Genomic DNA, 25,865 nt, shown 5'->3' with positions numbered 1-25,865 from the left:
GAAAGTAAACGTCAAGAACTCAGCCAACACGCCTCGTCTGCATTATTTATAATTAGACAGACAACACATATACATTGTGATTTTGTTTTGTTTACAAGGAAAGAAAAACAAAAGTTAAAAAAGGGAGATATATGTTGTATATATATGTATGTGCTGCGGTTGCTTTAAGAACGTTGCAACAGCTGCCGTAAAGGAGGTGCGTTGCTCGCCTGGTTGCTATGTTTCCGGTTGGTCGTTAAAGTGTTCGTCATGTGTTTGTACCCTGCTCAAATCTCTCAGTAAAGTTATTCATTGGATTATACCTTTTGTTTTGAACTTTATTACACCTTGGAGCGCTTTTTCCGGTCCATTTTTTTTCCTGCTTTCGCTATCTGCGCCTAATGACTGAGCTACGTGACGTCATTTCTTGTGATGTCACACGGAGCATTTCTGGTCGGGATGGGATTCGTTCCCAGGGATTCGAATAAAGAACCAACTCTTTTTCTTTACTATAGTGGTCTCGATAACGGGTACCGGTTCTCAAAAAGGGATTTGAGTCCGAGGACTCGGTTCTTTTCTTATCGAACAACCGGGAAAATTGGTTTCGTGAATCATCCCTAGGTATGTACAATACTCCATTGTTCTTTTTTAAAAAAAATACTTGACTTGTAATTTCTGCCCCTACATGGTTGCGTGTTTACAATTTTTCAACATCATCTTGTGTGGAGGAGCGATCACATTAATTTAACAACACATCTTAAATTTTACTTTGAAGAATTATTTGGAATCGTTCTATTGTTTTTTTTTTTAATTAAGAAAGTCTGTGAAATGTAACTGAAGGGAATCTGTCACATTACAGCCGGCTACTGTCCGCACATGCTGCATATGTGCACCCGCCACCCCAAAAAAGCAGATACGTTAGATTTTTAGAGTTCATTTAGGATTTTCTACAGTTAAATATTTTGTCAAGGCTTGTTGCAAATGTTATTAACAGCAGACTTACACGTTAGAGGGCTGGCGGATGAGGTCAGAAATTTGTTTTGAGAGCTGATGGGAGCTGCGGACCATCATGCTGTGCAACGTTGCCGGGTGCTGGGGGATGTTGATCATAATGGCTCCCACTTTGAAGACAGCTGCATTGTTTGTTTTCAGTCCGCGCTGGGCACTGTACAAAGCCTGAGACTTGGCGATGTTGCATTTCACCACAGTTCTGCAACACAGAAAGGACAGTGATGACCAAGACGGCCAACATATGAGCTGCTGTGGGTCACATGAAAATATGAATTTGTGTATAATTACAGGGAAGGATCATGCGGATATTAGAAGAATGAGCGTTGTGTACAAATTGTGTACAAATGAGACTCAGGGTATGTTCACAAGTTGTACATTGATTGCATCATGGAAGAACATGGCGCATCGTTGGCTTGAATTTTTGTACGCCATTTTAAAATATTTATTTCCATGCTGATTATCATCAAACATAATAAAGAGACCTTCACACATTGAGTGAAAGTCTGGCACAAACTGCTACATAATCTAATTAGGTAGAAATTGTGAAGATGATTCTTGAGTTTGTCTCCTACTATTACTTAACTTATGCAGTGAGGTAATACTCTCACCAGTTCTTTAACTCCATTAAACAGTTGTTAAAAAGTAATGATACATTTTAACCACATTGTTTGGTTCCCATGTTCACAACCACACATAGCGGTTAGAAATACACAGGTAGATTGTTGGTGTGAACGAACCCTGACCGAGGTCCACTTAGATCACTTTTTTATTCAAGCAAAATGAGATGTGTCATTATCATCGGTTTCTCAGACAACGAGGAATTAAAAAATGTGCCAGCAGGCCAACTTTGTTCTTTCTTCCTAGAACTAAAAAAAGGACTTCATGCACACAGACGCATGTGGACCACACATGACAGACAAATGGCAGATAAGCACTTATAAGCATTTAGATTTTGAATACACAAAACGTATGTGAGCCCAAGAAGGCAGAAATAACATACAGAAACTCTTGTTTTGCTGTGCTGGTGGGAGATGTTGGGAAATCCTCCAGTCTATGCATTAGTTGTAGGGGGAAGAAGCAGAACAAAACACAGGAAGAGAAAACACAATTTTGTTGTACTTGCACAATGACAATAAAGATAATTCCATTCCAAGAGCAGAGAAAACGGTAAAATACTCTTGCAGTATCAGAATGTAATGCTTCAAGTAAGTTTTCTACACAAGAGCTCATATGGGGCATACTATTTAATAGCAGCATAACTACAAATTTTGTTGCAGCTGGTCATTACATGAATCAACCAAATCTTAAAGCAGATGTTTTCAAAGCGTGAGGTGGTTTTGAAGTCCACAGTCTTATTCAACTTTGAAAACCCCCTGACATGAAAGAAAATTATTACTTTCTACCAACAACAAAAAAGCCTGCGCATTTTTCATTTAAACTAAGCAAGTAAGCACTGCTAATAAATGTAATAACATATAAATGGTTGATATTGAAAGCCACCAAGTTGTATAAACACAAAATTAAGCATCAAAACATTTATAATATGTATATTATGGGATAAGATGGGATTAACCCCTGATTTCCACAGGACGTCACGGCCGCGTTTCATAATCGCCGCGGAACGGCAGTGCCATCTGCCGTCCGGCATTCCCCGCCACCGTTCTGTTGCGGCTCCGCCGAGCAGCGAAATAGCCCGGATATTTACAAGATCTCCTGAGTCCGCGCATAATTATGTGATAAAGTAAACAGCGGAACATCTCAAGCTTTGCTGTCCATCAATACCCAGAGGCAGGCGCGTCTGTGAAGGCATTGCCTTGACTTGTGAAAAAGACAACAGTTTTGATTTTCAGGACGACAACTTTATTTTTTTGTAGCAAGCAAAAATACAACAGTAACATCATCCCTGGCGAGCGTTGTAGACACACACACCGCTCCCACAAACTAAGCCCCTGCCTCTCCAGCCCCAGTATCAGCTGGCATTTGACACAGGACTCCATATGCGAACATAGCTGCCCGGGACAAGCCTGTATAAGATTCTTTAATTATGGACCTCCATAATCAGCATTTGGGTCAACGGTCAGAAAACCATTTGGCAAGTTGACTTTATTTCCGTCCTCGTCCAGTACAATGAAGTGTAAAATACGATGCACCTTGAAAACTGACAATTTTATTGGGAACCTAATTTATTTTGCGTTTGTGCATGACTTTCTGTCAACACATGCAGATTTTAGCTAAATTGATCTGCTGTGTTGTGGCAACCAGCAAGAATAGAAGCTCTGTGTATTTTAGCGCATGGATCAGTAATGTGAACGTCATGTCGGTGCCATACCGCAGGCAATGGAAACAGACACATTGACTTGAATAAAAACGGGATCAGTCCGCCGCCATGTTTATTACGCACAGCAGCTGTGACGCGTCCTGTGGAAATCAGAGGTAACTGTCTTTTCTTTTAATCTGAATAGTTTTAACACATTCCTAAATCCCACAATTGAGTTGAGTTGAGTTGAGTTTGAGTTTATTTGGAACATGCATGCATACAACATGATACATCACAATTTCCAGTTTCTCTTTTCAACATGTTCGAAAAGGAGTAGGAAGAAGCAGAGTTTATTTAATCCTACCCATTTTCTTTTACATAACAGTTGCTAAAACTTTTGCTCACTTAATGTTTTCAATTTATTCACAATATACTCCATAAGTAATCACAATAAAAATAAATAAATAAATAATAATTGGTGAAGTAAGTTATATTTCATATGATGAGATAGTAAGATTATTTTGAGAATGAAAGAATGCTCCAACAGACTCCTTCAACGTCCTTCCCGCACTGTGCGATTCAAGAACTCCTTCATTCCACACTCCATCCAGCTGTATAATCACTCGCCATACAGCAATAGATGGCATCTGCCTATTACCTGACACCTGACATGTTAGCCACTTCTCTTCGTTTATAATGTCTATTTTATATTTCCTGCTGAATCTACTCTCTATTTTATGCTGCTGTGGTCAAATATACTGTATACACTGTAATATTGTACATGGTCATTGGTATATATTGTATATATGTTATAGACATAATATAATATATCTGTACATATATTATTCTGTACACATATTATGTATATATTCGTATATATGTTAGATTTTTTATACCTGCAATGTCCTTTCCATCCTTACACTTTCCATCATTGTAACTGAGCTACTGTGTTAAACAATTTCCCTTGTGGATCATTAAAGTTTGTCTAAGTCTAAGTCTATATTATTTTTGTTCCTGTCCAATAATTCACTGTAATATTATTTTCTACATGATCGTAGTATGTTTGTTAACTTGTTTTTATACTTTTTGTACTTAATTTCTGCCTCTGTAGTTATTTGTGCTATACATTTTCTATATAGTGCATTCTTCTTCTTACAAGCATTTTTTAATCCTTTTGTCATCCATGGTTGATTATTCTTTCTCTGCTCATAAAGTATTATGAACGTGTTTAAGAAATGTTCATATGCTTCATCAACCTCTTTTTCATTGTACACATTGTCCCAATCTTGCTGTTGTAGCTCAATTTTGAAAGCAATCATCCTCTTCTCTGTACACAGTCTTCGAAATGTCCTTTTGTCTTCCATGTTCTTCTTGTAGTTTCCATCATATATTGTAAAAACTGGCAGATGATCACTAACGTCGGTTATAAGTAGTCCACTTGTAGTGTTATTATCAAAATCATTGGTAAAAATATTATCAATAAGCGTGGCACAGTGACATGTGATTCTGCTTGGCTTTGTCATTTTAGGATATAAACTGATGCTGTACATTGTATCAATTAAGTCATCAATGGACTTTTGCTTGTTAGGGTTCAATAAGTCAATATTAAAGTCACCACATAAGAAAATTATTTTTTGACCATTGTCCATGTAAGTTGCCTTGATCCATTCTTCAAATGTTTGTAAACTTGATTTAGATGATCTATATATACAACTGATGAAAATGTTTTTGCTTTTTTTCCTGACATATTTCAATGGTTATACATTCTAAGATATTATCTGCAGCAAATGACATGTTTTTTACTACTTTGTAGTTCAGGTTCTTCATCACGTACACAGCTACTCCTCCTCCATTTTTGTTGGTTCTGTTGATGTAGTTTAGTTCATATCCTTCCAGATCAAAATCTATTCCTTGTTTATCATCAATCCATGTTTCTGTGACAGCAATCACTTTGAAGGGTTCGTTGATGTGTTCCAAAAATATCTTATTGTTGTTGTAATTTGCATACAAGCTTCTGCTATTAAAATGAATAATTGACAATTTGTTATCACATTTAATTTTGCTATTATATTGCTCATCTGTATAATATAAACAATTATTACTGATGTGGGAGAAAAAAATTGTATCTGGATCTATATCATTTTCCAAATCCTGGTTTTTGTGATCTTTGTTCACATTTTTTAGTTCCATATTTTGTTGTTCAACAATCTTTGATGTTGTTTCAATAATCTCTATAAGTGTAGGTGGATGCAATCCTGAATATAGGTCTTCTTGTTTAGTCGTCCCTTGGAACACAGTAGTGTTGATGTCGAATTTAGGTACTTGTTTTCTGTTGGAGTCTATTATCACCGTCGTTGTGGAAGCTGTGTAAACTTTAAAAATTGTCCAGGTCCTTGATGTCATGGACAACAAGTACTCTTGCTTCTGGACCTCCATTCAGCTTGATGTAGATTTTACAGTTGGCGCTCCAAGTTCCCTGGATTTTTCCCTGCTTTCTCAAGTCGCGTGCTTTCTGGGCAATTCCAGCATTACGTTTTGTGAGATGCTCATTCATGTACACATTTGTTCCCTTGAGCTTCGTTCCCTGTCTCAGCAATGCCATTTTAGATGTTCTGTTTACGAGTATCACAAGCACAACTGGAGTGGCGTTGTTGTTTCTTCCGTTCAGTGGGATGCATGTTTCGATGGTATTAATGTCAATTTCAATTTCCTTTGATTGCAGAAAGTTGACCACTTGCTGTTCTGCTGAGACCATATCCATTTCATCTGGTTCACCTTCATTATTCACAGCTTTCGCATAGGATCTTGGCTTAATTCGGTTCCCTGTCACGATAATATCATTCATTCGTTTATCCTGATCCATTTAATCTATGATATTCCACAGCATGTAGTTGTCTTCTTGAAGGGTCTTCATTTGTTGGCGCATATCTTCTTGAAGGGTCTTCATTTGTTGGCACATATCAGAGGCTTCTTTTTTTCTGGTGGTGTTCTGAGTTTGCAGACTTTCTATATTTTGCTGCAGACTTTTCATATCTTGTTTGTGTTCTGTTGTTGCTTTTCTCAGATCTTTTTTCATTTCTTTAATTTCTTCTTTCATTTTTTCTTTCCATTCATCCATAATTTCTTTCAATTCTTCTTTTGTTTCTTTAAATTCATGTAACAGTTTTTGTACTATCCCTTCTTAATTCCCATCATGTCCTGTGTCCAGCCTCAAATCTTGTTCCCACTTGTGTTCTGTATCAGCTGACACCGAACGTTTCGGGATTTCAGTCTTTCCTTTAGCTTTTGGCATTGCGGCAGGTCGATGACGTCAGTGCCTCTTGCTTCTTAAACGGCAGTTACTTTAGCGACTTGCGGCACTTTTAACTTGTTTGTTTCAACAATTTTGTACCTTACGCCGTTCAGAGATCAATTTGAGGTGTCAGCCTGTCAACTTATATCACTCTGCGACGTCGGAAGCACTTTAAAACGGCTGTAAACTCGCAGTAGCTTTTGGTTGCTAGGCAACCGCATTGAATTGCGGTAAGGCGCCGTTGGCTTGAAGCTAACGGCTCTTCCAACTAGCCTTATTTCAGCGTATCAGTGCCTCTCAACTGACCAAAATCAGGTCGAAGATGCCAGGTGACTCTCCTGTGGCTGTGATCGCAAATCAGTGGTCAAAATCTTCAGACTTAACAAAAACTCCGGTAGCAGAAGCGGAGCCTTTTTCCTTTGCGTCCTTTCTCATTGACAGGAAGTGACTGTCAATACCTGGCTCTTTAATTCGATTTTTGGACAAAACAACTTGAAATGACCCTAACCTATACTCTAAAACACAGAGACGTTTGCCTTCATTACAACTAATGTCAAATGAGTAAATTTTTAAACCAGTATTATGAGAGTAGCGTATGTGTGTGTGTGTGGCCCTTTAATAGGTGACAGCATGTGAGGTGAGTGACGTCAGTGGGCGAGAGAAGAGAGGGAGCTGTAGCGTGAGTGCGGGCGGGGACTAGTTTGTTTTGTGTTGGATTGGCTGTGTGCAAGCAATCAATAAAGCAAGATTTGGAACTAATCGTCGGACTCATCATTCACCCTAAAGTCGTCCGCTGAAGGGTGTTGCCCCGAGCATATCGGCCCTGGAGAAGTGTCTCCCCTGCGCTCTACGACTACGGTCTGGGAGCAGGAAGCAGGAAAGGTGCAACACCAGATTAATCACAGGGTTGTTGCGGATTCAATTTGATACAATTAAATAGCAATCCTTTTTAATCTATATTTGGCACGTTTTATTTTACTATAAGAAAGAAGAGAATATATATGCACTTTGAATTGCCTTGTGTACGAATTGTGCTCTATAAATAAACTTGCCTTGCTTTGGCACTTAACGTGTTTATGAAACACATTTAACGTCATATTCATGTTTCTAAACAAACATTTATCCACATTATTGTGGACCTGTTTCTTTTGTTGTGTTATTAATGTGGTATTTTAAGATGGAAGTATTTCTTGCAGAATGTGGACAATACTTTTTTGGTTAACTTAACTGTTCCATTGTTTCTTGTCCTCAAATTTACTATTGAACGGGTCAATATATTATTTAGAGTCTTCCTATTGATTGTGTGGTTCCCAGCATGTCACAACATTTGACGATAACACTAGACTTGGACTTAGATTTTAGACTTAGACTAGACTTCCTTTTTATTGTCATTCAAATTTGAACTTTACAGTACAGATAAGAACGAAATGTCATTTCATTAGCTCATGGTAGTGCAGGATAAAAAAGCAATAAGGTGCATATATAAATAAATAAATAGGTTACTGTACAGATAAATATATTGCACTTTTCACATGCGTCCACGTTTATGTATGTATGTTATATTGTCTTTTTTATTCCAGCGAGTTAATCCATTTTGGGGGGAGTTGAGGGGATAATTTAATTATGATGCGTTCAAGAGTCTTACGGCCTGAGGGAAGAAGCTGTTACAGAACCTGTAGGTTCTGCTTCGAAGGCTGCGGAACCTCTTTCTAGAGTACAGCAGTGAAAACAGTCCTTGGTGGGGGTGTGAGGAGTCTTTGCAGATTTTCTGAGCCCTGGTCAGGCAGCGGCTTTTTGCGATCTCCTGGATCGGAGGAAGAGGAGTCCTGATGATCTTTTCCGCCGTCCTCACCACTCTCTGGAGAGACTTCCAGTCTGAGGCACTGCAGGCTCCAGTCCAGACATAGATGCTGTTTGTCAGCAGGCTCTCTATAGTGCAGTGGTTCTTAACCTGGGTTCGATCAAACCCTAAATAAAAACTTCTCCCTATCGGCGTATTATGGATACCCGTACCCCCAAACAATGTTCCATCTGGTTTGCAGGTGTGTCATTTGTTATGAGTTCATGCACTGTGTTGGATTTGTTCTTTGAACAAGGTGATTTTCATGCACGGTTCATTTTGTGCACCAGTAAAAAAACATACAACTTTGTCTAGAATTTTTTTTAAAAAACAACTTTTTTTTCACAAAAGAAGGGTTCGGTGAATGCGCATATAAAACTGGTGGGGTTCGGTACCTCCAACAAGGTTAAGAACCACTGCTATAGTGCCTCTGTAGAATGTGGTGAGAATGGGGAGAGGGAGCTGTGCTCTTTTCATCCGACGCAAAAATTGCATGCGCTGCTGAGCTCTTTTTACAAGAGGTTATATTGTCAGTTATCTGCACCCCCAGGAACTTGGTGCTGCTTACTATCTGCACCGCTGTGCCGTTGATGTAGAGTGGAGCTTGACTGGACTGGTGCTTCCTGAAGTCAACGATGATCTCCTTAGTCTTGTCGACATTCAGGACTAGGTTGTTGTTTCTGCACCAGTCAACCAGATGTTTCACCTCTTCCCTGTAGTCCATGTCGTTGTTGTCACGGATGAGGCCCACTACTGTCGTGTCATCCGCATACTTCACAATGTGGTTAGTAGTGGACCTGGCGCAGCAGTCATGGGTCATCAACGTGAACAGCAGCGGACTCAGGACGCAGCCCTGGGGGGAGCCGGTGCTCAGGGAGATGGCACTGGAGGTGTTGTTGCACACTCTCACAGATTGGGGTCTGTCTGTGAGGAAGTCAAGCAGCCAGTTGCATAGGGGGGTATTGCATCCAAGGGGGGCCAGTTTGCTCACCAAGTGCTGCGGGATGATGGTGTTGAATGCTGAGCTGAAGTCCAGAAACAACATCCGCACGTGTGTCCTTTCCTTACAGATGTTCTAAGCTCAGGTGGAGTGCAGAGGAGATGGCGTCCTCTGTGGAGCGGTTAGGGCGATAAGCAACCTGGTATGGGTCGAATGTGGGGGGAAGTCCGGAGACAATATATTCCTTTACCAGCCTCTCGAAGCACTTCATTATGATGGGAGTGAGTGCAACGGGGCGATAATCATTGAGGGAGGAAATTGTGGGTTTTTTAGGCACTGGAATGATTGTGGCCGTCTTAAAACATGATGGTACCACAGCCTGGGTCAGCGAGATGTTGAAGATGTCTGTGAGAGCCCCAGCCAGCTGGTCTGCACATCCCTTAAGCATCTTGCCTGGAATGTCATCAGGTCCCGGTGCTTTCCGGGGGTTCACTCTCCTCAGGGTTTTCCGCACATCCGCTATGTCCAGGATGAGTGGCTGCTCATCAGGGCGAGGGATCGATTTTCTCGCCGGAGTGGTGTTAAGTGCCTCAAACCTCGCAAAGTAGTTGTTAAGGTCATTTAGGAAGCTGATACTGTTGTCACAGGGACAGGGGGCAGCTGACCTGTATGCCCTGCCACATTCGTCTAGTGTTTGTGGGGTTCTCGAAGTAATCCTGCACTTTCTGACTGTGAGCACGCTTTGCAACCTTAATGGCACGGTTCAGGTTAGCTCTGGCTGTTTATAATGCTAATTGGACAAACTGCCCGAAATGCCTTGCTGGAGACGTTTCAGGAATTTCAATAATTCTACGCCACTGATGGATTATTAAAAAATAATGTGATGAATAATGTTGATGAATTCATTCACATTAATTATGACAGCCCTAATTACAACATAAACTAAAAACAAATCCTATTTGTACACGCCAGTTCCATTTGGAGTACACTGCCCCCCTTCCATCCATCCATCCATCCATCCATCTTCTTCCGCTTATGCGAGGTCGGGTCGCGGGGGCAGCAGCTTAGGCAGGGAAGCCCAGACTTCCCTCTCCCCAGCCACTTCGTCCAGCTCCTCCCGGGGGATCCCGAGGCGTTCCCAGGCCAGCCGGGAGAGATAGTCTTCCCAGCGTGTCCTGGGTCTTCCCCGTGGCCTCCTACCGGTCGGACGTGCCCGAAACACCTTCCTAGGGAGGCGTTCGGGTGGCATCCTGACCAGATGCCCGAACCACCTCATCTGGCTCCTCTCGATGTGGAGGAGCAGCGGCTTTACTTTGAGCTCCCCCCGAATGACAGAGCTTCTCACCCTATCTCTAAGGGAGAGCCCCGCCACTCGGCGGAGGAAACTCATTTCGGCCGCTTGTACCCGTGATCTTGTCCTTTCGGTCATGACCCAAAGCTCATGACCATAGGTGAGGATGGGAACGTAGATCGACCGGTAAATCGAGAGCTTTGCCTTCCGGCTCAGCTCCTTCTTCACCACAACGGATTGATACAGCGTCCGCATTACTGAAGACGCCGCACCGATCCGCCTGTCGATCTCACGATCCACTCTTCCCCCACTCGTGAACAAGACTCCGAGGTACTTGAACTCCTCCACTTGGGGCAAGATCTCCTCCCCAACCCGGAGATGGCACTCCACCCTTTTCCGGGAGAGAACCATGGACTCGGACTTGGAGGTGCTGATTCCCATCCCAGTCGCTTCACACTCTGCTGCGAACCGATCCAGTGAGAGCTGAAGATCTTGGCCGGAGGAAGCCATCAGGACCACATCATCTGCAAATAGCAGTGACCTAATCCTGCAGCCACCAAACCAGATCCCCTCAACGCCCTGACTGCGCCTAGAAATTCTGTCCATAAAGGTTATGAACAGAATCGGTGACAAAGGGCAGCCTTGGCGGAGTCCAACCCTCACTGGAAACGTGTCCAACTTACTACCGGCAATGCGGACCAAGCTCTGACACTGATTATACAGGGAGCGAACTGCCACAATAAGACAGTCCGTTACCCCATACTCTCTGAGCACTCCCCACAGGACTTCCCGGGGTACACGGTCGAATGCCTTCTCCAAGTCCACAAAGCACATGTAGACTGGTTGGGCAAACTCCCATGCACCCTCAAGGACCCTGCCAAGAGTATAGAGCTGGTCCACAGTTCCACGACCAGGACGAAAACCACACTGTTCCTCCTGAATCCGAGGTTCGACTATCCGGCGTAGCCTCCTCTCCAGTACACCTGAATAGACCTTACCGGGAAGGCTGAGGAGTGTGATCCCACGATAGTTGGAACACACCCTCCGGTTCCCCTTCTTAAAGAGAGGAACCACCACCCCGGTCTGCCAATCCAGAGGTACCGCCCCCGATGTCCACGCGATGTTGCAGAGTCTTGTCAACCAAGACAGCCCCACAACATCCAGAGCCTTAAGGAACTCCGGGCGGATCTCATCCACCCCCGGGGCCTTGCCACCGAGGAGCTTTTTAACTACCTCGGCAACCTTAGCCCCAGAAATAGGAGAGCCCACCACAGATTCCCCAGGCCCTGCTTCCTTATAGGAAGACGTGCTGGTAGGATTGAGGAGGTCTTCGAAGTATTCCCTCCACCGATCCACAACATCCGCAGTCGAGGTCAGCAGAGCACCATCCCCACCATACACGGTGTTGACACTGCACTGCTTCCCCCTCCTGAGGCGGCGGATGGTGGTCCAGAATTGCTTCGAAGCCATCCGGAAGTCTTTTTCCATGGCCTCCCCGAACTCCTCCCATGTCCGAGTTTTTGCCTCCACGACCGCTGAAGCCGCACACCGCTTGGCCTGTCGGTACCTGTCTGCTGCCTCAGGAGTCCCATGAGCCAAAAGAACCCGATAGGACTCCTTCTTCAGCCTGACGGCATCCCTCACCGCCGGCGTCCACCAACGGGTTCTAGGATTACCGCCACGACAGGCACCAACTACCTTGCGGCCACAGCTCCAATCGGCCGCCTCGACAATAGAGGTACGGAACATTGTCCACTCGGACTCAATGTCCAGCACCTCCCTCGTGACATGTTCAAAGTTCTTCCGGAGGTGGGAATTGAAACTCTCTCTGACAGGAGACTCTGCCAGGCGTTCCCAGCAAACCCTCACAATGCGTTTGGGCCTGTCAGGTCTGTCCGGCATCCTCCCCCACCATCGCAGCCAACTCACCACCAGGTGGTGATCGGTAGAAAGCTCCGCCCCTCTCTTCACCCGAGTGTCCAAAATATGAGGCCGCAAATCCGATGACACAACTACAAAGTCGATCATGGAACTGCGGCCTAGGGTGTCCTGGTGCCAAGTGCACATATGGCCACCCTTATGTTTGAACATGGTGTTTGTTATCGACAATCTGTGACGAGCACAAAAGTCCAATAACAGAACACCACTCGGGTTCAGATCCGGGCGGCCATTCTTCCCAATCACACCTCTCCAGGTTTCACTGTCGCTGCCAACATGAGCGTTGAAGTCCCCCAGTAGAACGAGGGAATCACCCGGGGGAGCACTCTCCAGTACTCCTTCGAGTGAATCCAAAAAGGGTGGGTACTCTGAGCTGCTGTTTGGCGCGTAAACGCAAACAACAGTCAGGACCCGTCCCCCCATCCGAAGGCGGAGGGAAGCTACCCTCTCGTCCACCGGGTTGAACTCCAACGTGCAGGCTTTGAGCCGAGGGGCAACAAGAATTGCCACCCCAGCCCGTCGCCTCTCACTGCCGGCAACGCCAGAGTGGAAGAGAGTCCAGCCCCTCTCAAGAGAAGTGGTTCCAGAGCCCTTGCTGTGCGTCGAAGTGAGTCCGACTATATCTAGCCGGAACTTCTCCACCTCACGCACTAGCTCAGGCTCCTTACCCCCCAGCGAAGTGACGTTCCACGTCCCAAGAGCCAGCTTATGTAGCCGAGGATCGGACCGCCAAGTGCCCTGCCCTCGGCTGCCGCCCAGCTCACACTGCACCCGACCTCTATGGCCCCTGCTATGGGTGGTGAGCCCATTGGAGGGGGGACCCACGTTGCCTCTTCGGGCTGTGCCCGGCCGGGCCCCATGGGGACAGGCCCGGCCACCAGGCGCTCGCCATCGTGCCCCACCTCCGGGCCTGGCTCCAGAGGGGGGCCCCGGTGACACGCGTCCGGGCGAGGGAAATCTGGGTCCTTGGTTTGTGTTCTTCATCGAGGTCTTCGATGAAGACACTGCCCCCCTCCAGTCATGAAACATTTCAATATATTTAAAAAGATTCTTTAAAAAACATCTTTAAAGACTGCATTATTTTCTAAATTAATTCATCATGTGACCATTATATTATATGCAACTCTGTTAGACACAAATCAAATGGTGAATATAGTAGATCCTCGCTATTCCTACGGGTCACACTCGAAAAGCCCTAAAATGTCTATTTTAGATACTCCAAACAAGGTCTTTTTACAAGTAACTTATCACATGATTTTGAGTAGCTCATCAAAGTTTAAAATAATATTTGCTTTCACTCTTTGTAGTTTTATACCTGTTCAATTCAACCATAACCTAAAGGTCTAAGTGTTGTACGTGCATACAATTGTTTTAAATTACATTTTTCACTGAGGATATATTTCTCTTCTTTTTTTTAGAAGAATTGTTGTACATTCTTGAGTAGCAGGTTATTGTTTGCTTTGTGCATAATTTCAGCTGTTTGCAAATTCACTATATCATCATTGAATTTCAGTATTTTTTATTCAATCAATAAAGGGTTTGTGTATTCTCTATAAACAACCTCATGTACGGTATTATTCTAACTGACCTTTTTTGTAACACAGTTAGTGAATGAAACGTACACTTGTAGTTATTTCCCCATAATTCTACACAATAACTTAGATATGGTAACACCAGCGAGCAATAGAAAATACGGAGTGATTTTTTTGTCCAATACATATTTTTCTTTATTCATTATTAATGTATTTCTTGCCACCTTATGTTGTATATTTTTTATATGAGATTTCCAGTTCATTTTATCACCAATGATGACACCCAAAAATTTGATTTATTTTACTCTTTCAACGTCTACTCCAGTCTATTTGTATTTGTGTTAGACTTTCTCTTCTACTTTTGTGGAATTAAATTATGGAATGCATTAAGCAAAGAAGCCAAACAGTACTAACATTAACCAGTTTAAGAAACTGTTCAAACTCAAAGTGCGCATCAAAATGTCCCCAGTGACTACAAAAACAATTTAAAAAAAAAATAGTATACCATTTTTTCCCCCAGTCGATAGGCGTGAAGGTTTTGTACTTACTGAATGTCTGGTGTTATGCCCTCCAGCAGCACTATGTTCACTCCTCCAATATGAGCCGATGCACACGTCTCAGTCATTTTCTGATGTAGAATATCTGTGTGGAAACATTGACACAATCAAACACAAAAAATGAAACAATTTGCAGTGCACATCTGATTATTTTTTTTCCAGTCAGGAACCACTGGATATCTATTCTTTTCATTGTTACACAAGCTGATCTTACAACCTGTATGGAGACCTTGACATCAGTCTCAATGCATTAGTTGAAGCTGTGTGCAGAATTTTCTAGTAAACATTGTGTTTGTTATTTTAGCATGTATTTAGCATTTAACAGGTGTGTCTTTCTTCACCGAGGGCCGCTTACAAAAAAAATAAGGCTGCGGGGGCCACTTTGTTGCTGAAACTAATCCATTAAGCTGTCTAACAAACCATCCACATCTTAGCTTTGTGTTAGAGATGAAAAAGTTAATTATTGTAATAATTTAATAACATGTCTCATTATTCATATTTTTTATTTTTAGAATATGTTGAGAGTCAACCAAAAAACAAGCTGTGCATCAGAATGTCCCTTGAGCCATACTTTGGACACCTCTGATCTAGTATTTTAAGATTTCTCTGTGATTTGTTATGGTCTTTAAAGATGTGTTAACATTTTTGGTTCTGTCTTTTACGAGACAATTTCAAGTCAGAAAAACATGTTTTTTGTTTTGGCTTTTGATTGACCTTTCATCTTTTCTTTGAGGGTGAAACTGCCATGGATCTTCTTCAGTTCGGCCTCCATGGTGAGTCCCCCAATGTCAGCTTCCAGGTGGGTGCGGTTCACCATGCCGATGCCAAACACTATGAGGGTGACATGCTGGGGCTCAGAGTTCACCAGGCTTCGACGCCTGCCGCCTGCACCCGGGAGCCTAGTGGGTGTGGTAGGCTCCTGCTGTTCGTTCTCAAAGATCACGTTACAAAGAGGCTCCGAGGGCCGATGTCCACCTTTTGTAGAAAATAGGAGAACACATTGTAGGTACACAGTATCTTTTAACAGTTTCTGATCAAAAAATGTTCAAAAACATTTTACAAATTGTGAGACAATTTTCACACATTTTAGAGCTGAATGAAGAACTGTTACCGAACATCTCAGCATACTGTAATACACAGGTGTCAAACTCAAGGCCCAGGGACCAGATTTGGTCTGCTGCATCATTTTATGTGGCCTGCGAAAGCCTGAAAATATGTGTCAATAAAGTACTAAATCTTTTCTTACTAAATGTATCGGTTATTTCCATTTTGACAGAGGAAATAGATGTACTGTGTCCAAATGCAGATCTTTTAAACTTTAATATACAAAAATACACCAAATATAAAATTATCATACATTCCAAACATTTTTTTAATAAAATAAAACTAAATATGTAAAATCTGCTTGACTTTATGTTTTCCATCAAATTGTACACTGTTAAAATTACTTTTTGATTTTAGGGTAAAAAATAACTGGTTACTTGGACACCAGATTTTTTCTGTAAAAAACAGTGGTACTGTTTTTACATTCACAATAATATGTTGTAAAAACCACCAGAAGAGTTCACGGTAAAACCCTGACAACTCAAGTCACCAGGATTTTACCATAAAATCTACAGATCTTCTTCTAAACTGTACGTAAAGATGTATACTGTAATACTAAAATGCAAAGTCAGTAATAACAATAATAAAAATTATACATTTATAGTCTTATCGACTTGTCGAGGGTGTACCGCCCGAATGCAGCTGAGATAGGCACCAGCACCCCTGCGACCCCAAAAGGGACAAGCGGTAGAAAATGGATGGATGGATGGATATTCACTGTAACAAGTGGCCCTCTAAATGTTGCCATAACTGGCATGTGGCCCTCTATGAAATGCAGTTAGACACCCCTGCTGTAATACATTGCTTGTCATTTGAACATAATTTTGATGTCTTCACCTTAAAGGACGAACACGTTACAGTTGACAGTGTGTTAAAGCAGCGCTATAAACATTCACACTCATATATTTAGTATCCAAACAACATAACATGCATGTTTTTGAAAATATGAGAAGATGTACAAAAATACAGGAGCAACATGCAAGATTTGAACCCAGAAACCTATGAGTCACTTTTGTCTCAAGAACCACTGTATATTATTGGGAGGTTTATGAGGACAAATGTCTCAACAAAATCAAAGACTGAATCTAACCCGAAGATATAATTTGGTAGTGTCCCACCTGACACACCGTTCTCTGCAGAACTTTTCTCCAGGATGCCTGTGGGATCTGAGATGAGCGAGTAGAAGTTAAGCAGCTTGTACATGTTCTGCCAACATTCTGCTGACGGCTCGCTCTGCTCCGAAACTGTGATGGAGTCGGAGTCGTCCATCTGGATGGTTGTGTGGTCTGCCACGTCACGGGAGCCCTTTCTGGACACCTAAAATACACAGAATATTTTACTACATTTTCACAAAAGGCATTTGGTAGCACACCGTAACCAAATAGTTTTTGTCAGTCCTAAAATATGTAACACATATTTCACATAGAATTTCGGTTCATGCTCTGACAAATCTTCAATAAAAGGTGATTTGATAAAACATAGCAATTGGTGGAGTGTGCATGCACCATGCAGACGTCTTAACCAACTGGCTCCCTCTTAAGTTGGTAAGTGTGCATTGCATTTTAATGCTCAGTAATAAAATCCGAGAACATTTTTATCTAGATCAGGGGTGCCCATTACGTCGATCGCGAGCTACAAGTACAACCCATATACCATTTTACAATATTAACTATATGTGTTAAACATGCTTGTATTATCTTTAAACACCTTTAACTTGTTAACAATATTAACTATATGTGTTAAACATGCTTGTATTATCTTTAAACACCTTTAACTTGTTAACAATATTAACTATGTGTTAAACATGCTTGTATTATCATTAAACACCTTTAACTTATTAACAATATTAACTATATGTGTTAAACATGCTTGTATTATCATTAAACACCTTTAACTTGTTAACACTATTAACTATATGTGTTAAACATGCTTGCATTATCTTTAAACACCTTTAACTTGTTAACAATATTAACTATATGTATTAAATATTCTTGTAATTATCATTAAACACCTTTAATTTATTAACAATATTAACTATATGTGTTAAACATGCTTGCATTATCATTAAACACCTTTAACTTGTTAACAAAAATATATCTTTCATAAATAAGTAAATATAAATTATATATACAGTATGAATGAGGTAAATCCCCACGACTTGATCAATTGAAAAGTAGCTCGCCTGCAGAAAAAGTGTGGGCACCCCTGATCTAGATTTTTGATATTCTATTTGGGTGTAAATAACTAAACAAGGCAATGACACAAATTATACATATGGAGCTAAAATATAATTGTGGCCCTTAGCATCGGTATCAGTTTAGTGTTGAATGTTGTGGCCAATGAGTGTATTTATAATTTCTATGAAATGCTTACACAATCCATTCATCTATTTTCTACCGCTTAATCCCTTCATGGGTCGCGGGGGGCGCTGGAGCCTATCTCAGCTACAATCGGGCAGAAGGCGGGGTACACCCTGGACAAGTCGCCACCTCATCACAGGGCCAACACAGATAGACAGACACCATTCACACTCACATTCACACACTAGGGACCATTTAGTGTTGCCAATCAACCTATCCCCAGGTGCATGTCTTTGGAGGTGGGAGGAAGCCGGACACAATATCTAATTAAATTGTTACCTTGGAGGTGCGACGTTCTGATCTTCCAAGAGAGGTGCGTCCCCTGTGCTCTCTTCTTCCTAGCGTATCCATGGTTGATGGAGGTCCGTTAGATGGTAAACCCCCAACAACCCCTGCTCCTCCTCCACCTAAACCTCTTTTGCTCTTCAAAGTTTGCGTGCCGCTACGTGTCGTCCCATTGAGGCTACCACGTGAGCTACGGCTGAATTCGGACGACCTGAAATGGCGGTACGGTCGTGCTTTGAAGGTTGGCGTTGGTGAGGTTGAGCCCGCAGTGTATCGATTAAGCTTGATGTCCGTTTGAGTGGCTTTGATGTCGTCAATCATGGTACTGAACTGGTGAATGAGGCGCACAAGAGCCATGTCAACACGTTGGCTAATAGATTGGCAGGCCGTGGTGAAATCACAATGGAATGTGTTATAGTGTCGTCGGTTGAGGTCGTGAAAGGCGAGTGGAACAGCAGAGTGGCCCTGTGGAGCACTGGTTGACTTTTCCATCACCACCGCATTCAAACTAAAAGTCTCAATAAGAAGGGCTGGCTTGAAATCAAGCGGTGGCAGGTTGACCAAACCTTGCCTAGAAGTATGAAGAAAAGACCAAGTTTAGCATATATGTCAGTGTGTCTGGATGTTGCAGTAGTTTTTTATGAAATAATTCACATTGCATCTCACACATTTTCATTATTTTTTATCAGACCTCACCTAAAATCATATATTTGTTATCTAAGCAAAGATGTATTCAATTAAAGAAAGTGTGCGACATACACCAATGTATTATTATTATTTTGTTGTAATACAAAGACTCAGCAGATGTACGTTACTGCATCATTTTGATTTCTACTTTCCATAGTAAAAAAAAAAAGAACTTTACCTTCTGGATTTTTTGTTTTTGCGCTCTTTGGAGGTGTCAGAGTCCACAATGTCAGCTCTTAGACACTCAAGATTGCCTGAAAAGGACAGATGTTCTCCAAAATACATCTTGTAGCTCAGAGGAGTGGCGTCCTGCGCTTGGATGCCTGTGTAGTTCAGCAAAGGCTTGAAAACAACCTGCGAGGTCAAGCAAAACCAAAGACCAGTTTAGAAGCAGTAGTTGTAGTAAATGCAACAACAAATATAGGTTATATAAAATGACATGACTTAAAGTAGAATCGTATGTTATTCACCTGAGCATCAGCAAGTTGAACAGCAGCAGGACACAAGTTTCCCGCTTCAATATCATCTATGTCATCTTGGCTGGTGCTATGCTGGGAGTGCTGGGAGTGGGTTCCGTCCAAAGTGTTCTGGTCACTGGAAAATACTATGTTGAAGTCTGAAGCGGAAGGGATGGTTGGCAGGTTACAAGTTCCACCTGAGAATAGGGGACAGATTTACAAATTTAGCGTCATCATGAAACTGATGCCTCGTCTCCTTGCAATATGTTTTTCTCGACATTGCGAACCTCGTCTGTCAAACGTCATCAAGTCCTGGTGCATGGTCTTGTTAGTACAGTGGAACCTTGATTTACGGACTCGTCATTGTATAAACTTTTCAATTTTACGAACCACAGGCCAAATAAAATTATGTTTTGGTGTACGAACCTTGTCTCAATGTAAAAATGTTTCACCCACCTGTGGGTTCCTCGCAGCGCAGCCATTTGGTGTTAAGCAGCACAGTCATTTGGGCTAGCGGATTGCTCTCCAGTGCTCATTGTCTCAGTGTTGCAGGTGTTAGCTACTATGCTCAGTGCTACTTTGTGTGGTTTTAAGTGTTTTCTAGCCTTTTTACAATTAGTTTCTAATTTTACTAGCTCAGTATGAATCCAAAGAAAGCAATAGACAAGCAATGTGTGCTTTGAACATTAAGGAAGTAACCACAGCGTTGTATGACAACTTTTCTATGTATGAACCTTGTTCAAGATCCAATTAAATTTGTAAATCGAGGCTCCACTGTATTAGTGTGATTAGTATTAGTTCCTGTTGACATACATGGTTGACTGCTTTTGTTGCAAATAAATTTAGGACCCCAAAATTGCTCCATATGTTGATGTGTGTCGTAGTATTGTTAACTTCCATATTATCAGCAACTAGCGTTACACAACATAACCACTGTCCAGTTACAAAGCTTTAAAATGTCCACACAGTGATTTCCTGTCAAAGCAAATCAAGATTCAAAATAAAAACGTGGCAGTATTTTTAACCTAGATTATACTACAGCAACTCACAAAATACGCCAATGCGGGAAAAAGGTGTCTACAAACTGCCATAGCTTAAAAAATCCTCAGCCAATCCGAGGGTGTCGAGATAAGGGGGTTTCACTGTAGTTGTTCTAAAACTGTTGTCATGACTAATATTGTAAAGGTAATAATGTCAACATGGTTTGTTGTGATCCAATCAAGAAACCAGGGTGTCTGCATACAAACAACTCAACTCAACTCATGTAAGCTCAAATGCAAACACTGCATCGACTGAAGAATTACCAGCAATATAATTTCAGAAAGCGCCATCTCATTACTCATACCCTACTCTGTCCAATCAGGTTGCAACATTCTGCGTATTCTTCTAGTCAAATAAATAAAATACTTTGACCTTAATGGGATGATAAAAATATTGCGTGAGAACACTAAATGAACCACAACCAAATGTGTGATTCGAAACATACCATATGTTTGTGTCGGTAGCCAACTACAGAATTACAAACATTGACACAGCCTAGACATTTTCAAGCAGGGATACTAGTACAGACACCGGGTGACTAAGGTAGTTTGTGTCGGTAGCCAACTACTGAATTACAAACACTGACACAGCCGAGACATTTTCAAGCAGGGATACTAGTACAGACACCGGGTGACTAAGGTACACATCTATTGTACCCCGTTCCGAAAAACTAACTATTCACCAATAACAGCACAACACTTAGGGACAACCCCCTGACCTTCTTCAAGACTGTTAATGCTTGATAGTGGTTGGCACAGGTAGTGAATAATCCGAGAATCCAATGGGTTTAGTAAAACTGCAACATTTACAGAAAGTTAAATTCAAGACATTTTAGATATTTTTTGTTAGCGTCACCTTTTATGGGAAAAATATTCTACATAGAAAATGAACTTTTGAGACAAGCTGTGCGTACCCGTCTGTAGGCTATTGTGATGGGAGTGGTTGACTGGGGATTCCTGAACTGTAGCCACGCTCCTGTTACCAACAGCATTGGACATCCAGTTGTAAAAGCTAACAGAGGAGGGTTGAGATAGAAGCGGGTGCTCAGTCAGTATATCCGTCCCTGAAGTTTAAAAAAGAGGACAGTTTAAGTAACATTGTATTTACTTATTTAACAATTAACTGTAAGAGTCATCATCTTTCAATAATAAGGAGCATGTCAATTAGGGCTGCAGAGATTAATCGATAAGAAAAAAGTTTCCATTTATTTTCCTCCAATAATTGCTTCTATTGTTAAATGCTTGTAACTGATAAAAATGTATTAAAGCCGGACACGGACTGCATGGAGTATGTGGAACTTGAAATACGCATACCTAGTTTCTGCACAGCTGCTGCAATAGAACACACATGCGAGTGGAGGTAAGTGGGTGCTGTGATTTGTGTGGCAGCGAACAGCAGATTTTTTTTTCATAATTAATGCATACATTTCAAAAGTGCATTTTTAATGTTGATGGCGATGAGGTGGCGACTTGTCCAGGGTGTACCCCGCCTTACGTCTGAGTGCAGCTGGGATAGGCTCCAGCACCCTCCGCAACCCCAAGAGGGACAAGCCGTAGAGAATGGATAGATAGATAGATGAATGGATGTACAGTTATTAGAAATAAGAATGAAGGTAATGACAAGCAGAATAATCGTTTATTTCAACGATTTTCCCTAAAATACGCACTGAGGGTATAAACAGTGTTATCTGATAACCCGATTAATGGAACAAACTAATCAATGATTCTTTGATTACAAAAATAATGGTAGCTGTGGCCCTAATGTTAATAATGGAAATGGAAAAGTAGGATTGACTCATCTGACTCACAATGGAATTAGGCATGTTTCCAATTGGATGACTTAACTAAACTTTGGGACACCTCAGACCATTTGCAGTAGTCACTAATTTTGGCATCGATGACAAAGGGGCAAGTTCTTTGGGGTAAAATATTATCAAGTACAATTTGGGTCATATTTTGTGTTTTATTGAATATATCACAGGTAGTAGAGGACCTGATAATCCCAACAACACATTGAGACCAAATACTACCTTTTTCTTTATGTTGGGTTTCATTAATCTCCATTGCAGATGTTCCCTCTGCCGGAAATTATGTTTTGGACGCTGGTAATTGATGTTTACATTGGAACTAAATTGTTTTATGTAAAAAATAAATTAAAAAAGCCTAAGATTGTCTTCGGAACACCACAAGAAATGGTTAATTTTGGGTGGCTTTACAGGACGGGGAACCCAACATTAAGCTTTAAGTGATGTTTTGAAGTACACTATCATGTCCACAAACAGTGTCTCTTAAGCTAAGCTAGCCAAAGACCAAGTTACAAGAAGAAAACAGTGCCACGACAACGACTGCCGTGAACATAACTTTATAGCAACAGAAGCAGTTTAGCGCACAAGAACAGGTGTCTCCTGCTCCTAAACAGCACCAAATGTGGGACAATCATCACAGAAGCAAGTAGCAAAGGACAGCAGCAACTCAGAACTGTACTGGATTAATTGGTAACTCGGTCTCAACATCAGAAAAGTTTATCGGTTAGATGGCGGAGCTGGAACAGTTTAATTTTGATTTCCTAACATTGTGTTGGTATTGTGATCACATTTCTCAGTCGAAAGACTCAGTTGTAGAAACACAGCCTGTGTAATCAAACAAATATTTGTTATTAATACAGCATCAGTTTGCATCTATTGATCACATGTAGTGATTAACTTAAATTAACGTAGAGAAAACTTTAAATAGTCAGCCAATATGTTATCTCATGAAAAATGAATGCGTGCACCCCCAACATATGAACATAAAACAGTCCTGTAGTGTGTGTTCAAAATGGTGTCATCCCTCAATATATCAACTACAACAACCACACCCCTGTTGTTAAATTAGCTATTCATCACAATACTATAAGGTGACTGCTATTGAGACAATCAGTGAATTGGCTATTCTCCGTCTCAGGGTGTTGCCTCAGTTATCTAATGACATGTTTTTTTTTTTTCTTTAAGATGAAATATAATAATGTAATTTTTTTATTAATGATTACCTATCATTTAGTCTAAATGATTCACCCTCCAAAAGACCAGAGTGTAGCTATGTAATTATCTTAAAACTAAAGGGTAGCTATTAGAACTTTCAATCAGGCACCTGTGCGAGTGAGGGAGCTGCTCTTGGCTGCTGCGGCGACAGATGGTTCATTCCTCTGGGGTGTCCCCTCCAGTAGGTTGTGAAGACTGCGAAAGCTTCCCGTTAAATTACTCAGAAGACTCTCTTTTCTGGGGCTGTCCTTGACTGTCAGGCCCATGCGGCTCACGTGTGCTGGTGAGTCAGCTGCTGTGTCACCGCTGGTGTAGCTCAAAGATTGGTAGGGGTGAGAGCCCTGGGGATGATACATATCAGGTTCATATTGTTAAGTTCTTTTTATTTTTGCAATAGTGGATGAATGAAACCTAATGGCTTGTGTTGTGTACTCAATATGGTCATGTTGAAACAGAAAAATATCTTTATCACATTGTTGAAGTAATGAATGATCCAACATATCTTGGCCAAATTAATAATTAAGACTTAGAGGAACATGAGGGCCAACCCTAACCCCTGATTGACTGATTAAAAACCTAATAAAGAGTGTCTTAATATTTTGTTAATTATGCATACAATCTGTCCAAATACTGATATTTGCAAGTTGTTCTGAGCAGCAAGATTGCTACTTAGTAATTTCTCTCCATCAATGCTGCTTATTGGTTGATTTAAATTTAGAGTGAGCACAACTAATATTTTTTCCAAAATAAGCATACAGAAAACTGAGTTAATATACCTGTACTCATTTTAAAAAAAACTAAGAAACATGCATCAATCCAGCCTTTGTCAACCTCGCATCATAATCATTGTTTTTAAAAAGTAAGACTTGTTTTTTTTGCAGAACATTTTTAATTATAGTGTGATTAATATAGTATTCTTTATAACAGGGGCCCCAGGGCCACATTTGGCTGGTCGTTTGGTTTGACCTGACAAAGGGTAGCTTCACAAATTTGATACATATTCATATAGACCTCTTTCAAACTCACTAGGAGTGTCCCAAAAAAAAAAAAAAAGTATCAGATGATATCAGCTTGTATCTAAATTGTCCAACGCAATTACTTGTGCAAAGCTGGACAGCCAGTTAACAGCTGAATGTCCTCCAATAAGCACACATGGTTGGTAATTTATTTTCTTTAGGTAAAGTCATTTACAAACTCAACATGGTAGGCTATAGGCTACTAGAAGCTACACAATAACTAAGCACACAAGCTAGACATACATAATGTGTCCTTAATTGAACAATAATAGAAAACACAATTATCAATACAAACCTTTTCAAATAATTATGGTTGCATATTACTTACATATACAAAGTTTCCAAGGCAGAAGTGTATTAAAAAGTATTCAGTAATAAATGTGTCCGCATAATTGAATTTACTGTGTCATGAGCTTAACTTTATGAATTATTGTGGCCTCTAGGTGTCGACCAAAAAAACATTATCAGTCCACTTCAACCTACAGACAGCATAAGTCCATTCCAGATGGTTAATAATGAATAGGTTAGTGTTTATCATACCTAGCATTGTTCTCTGACTAATTTTACTTGATCAAACATTTTCTACATTCAACATTACAAATGAAGAAAAGTATCATATCAATATCAGTATCGATCCATACTCAAGGCTCCAATATTAATATTGTATCGGAAATTAATATCGGTATCGGTCCATACTCAAGGCTCCAATATTAGTATTGTATCGGAAGTGACAACGTTGTATTGGGCTACCCAAAAAGCTCACACAATCATTGATGGCATGTCTGCAGGGCTAACGACTTGACATATGTGATTATTATTTCCACTAATTAAAGGACTTTTATCATTATTTATCATTTATCATTTGTGTTTCACACTCAAAATTGCTGTGTTTGGTCTGGTGGATCGTTGGCCAAGTTTGGACACTTCTATAACATATAGTATCAATCAATCAATCAATCAATCTTTATTTATATAGCCCTAAATCACAAGTGTCTCAAAGGGCTGCACAAGCCACAACGACATCCTCGGTACAAAGCCCACATAAGGGCAAGGAAAAACTCACCCCAGTGGGACGTCGATGTGAATGACTATGAGAAACCTTGGAGAGGACCGCATATGTGGGTAACCCCCCCTCTAGGGGAGACCGAAAGCAATGGATGTCGAGTGGGTCTGACATAATATTGTGAGAGTCCAGTCCATAGTGGATCCAACACAATAGTAAGAGTCCAGTCCATAGTGGGGCCAGCAGGACACCATC

At 41.2% G+C, this 25,865-nt stretch overlaps 1 protein-coding gene across 1 annotated transcript in view; it reads right to left on the bottom strand.

Annotated features, from left to right (window-relative positions):
• The window catches only part of kiaa1109 (KIAA1109 ortholog), a 255,509-nt gene that overhangs the window by 97,370 nt on the left and 132,274 nt on the right, over positions 1-25,865 (bottom strand). Inside the window, exons 44-53 of the mRNA XM_061925065.1 lie at positions 23,701-23,932; positions 21,486-21,635; positions 19,544-19,728; positions 19,252-19,427; positions 18,381-18,957; positions 16,860-17,058; positions 15,352-15,612; positions 14,629-14,722; positions 1,991-2,041; positions 983-1,189 (exon numbers count right to left, since the gene is read on the bottom strand). Of these exons, the coding sequence (XP_061781049.1) occupies positions 983-1,189; positions 1,991-2,041; positions 14,629-14,722; positions 15,352-15,612; positions 16,860-17,058; positions 18,381-18,957; positions 19,252-19,427; positions 19,544-19,728; positions 21,486-21,635; positions 23,701-23,932 (2,132 nt within the window). The remainder of the gene's footprint in view (positions 1-982; positions 1,190-1,990; positions 2,042-14,628; positions 14,723-15,351; positions 15,613-16,859; positions 17,059-18,380; positions 18,958-19,251; positions 19,428-19,543; positions 19,729-21,485; positions 21,636-23,700; positions 23,933-25,865) is intronic.

Source organism: Nerophis lumbriciformis, linkage group LG29 (genome assembly GCF_033978685.3).
Source record: "Nerophis lumbriciformis linkage group LG29, RoL_Nlum_v2.1, whole genome shotgun sequence".
In the NCBI taxonomy this organism is placed as follows: Eukaryota; Metazoa; Chordata; class Actinopteri; order Syngnathiformes; family Syngnathidae; genus Nerophis; species Nerophis lumbriciformis.
Note: the sequence above shows the minus strand (reverse complement) of the source record. Positions and strands in the feature narration are given on the sequence as shown.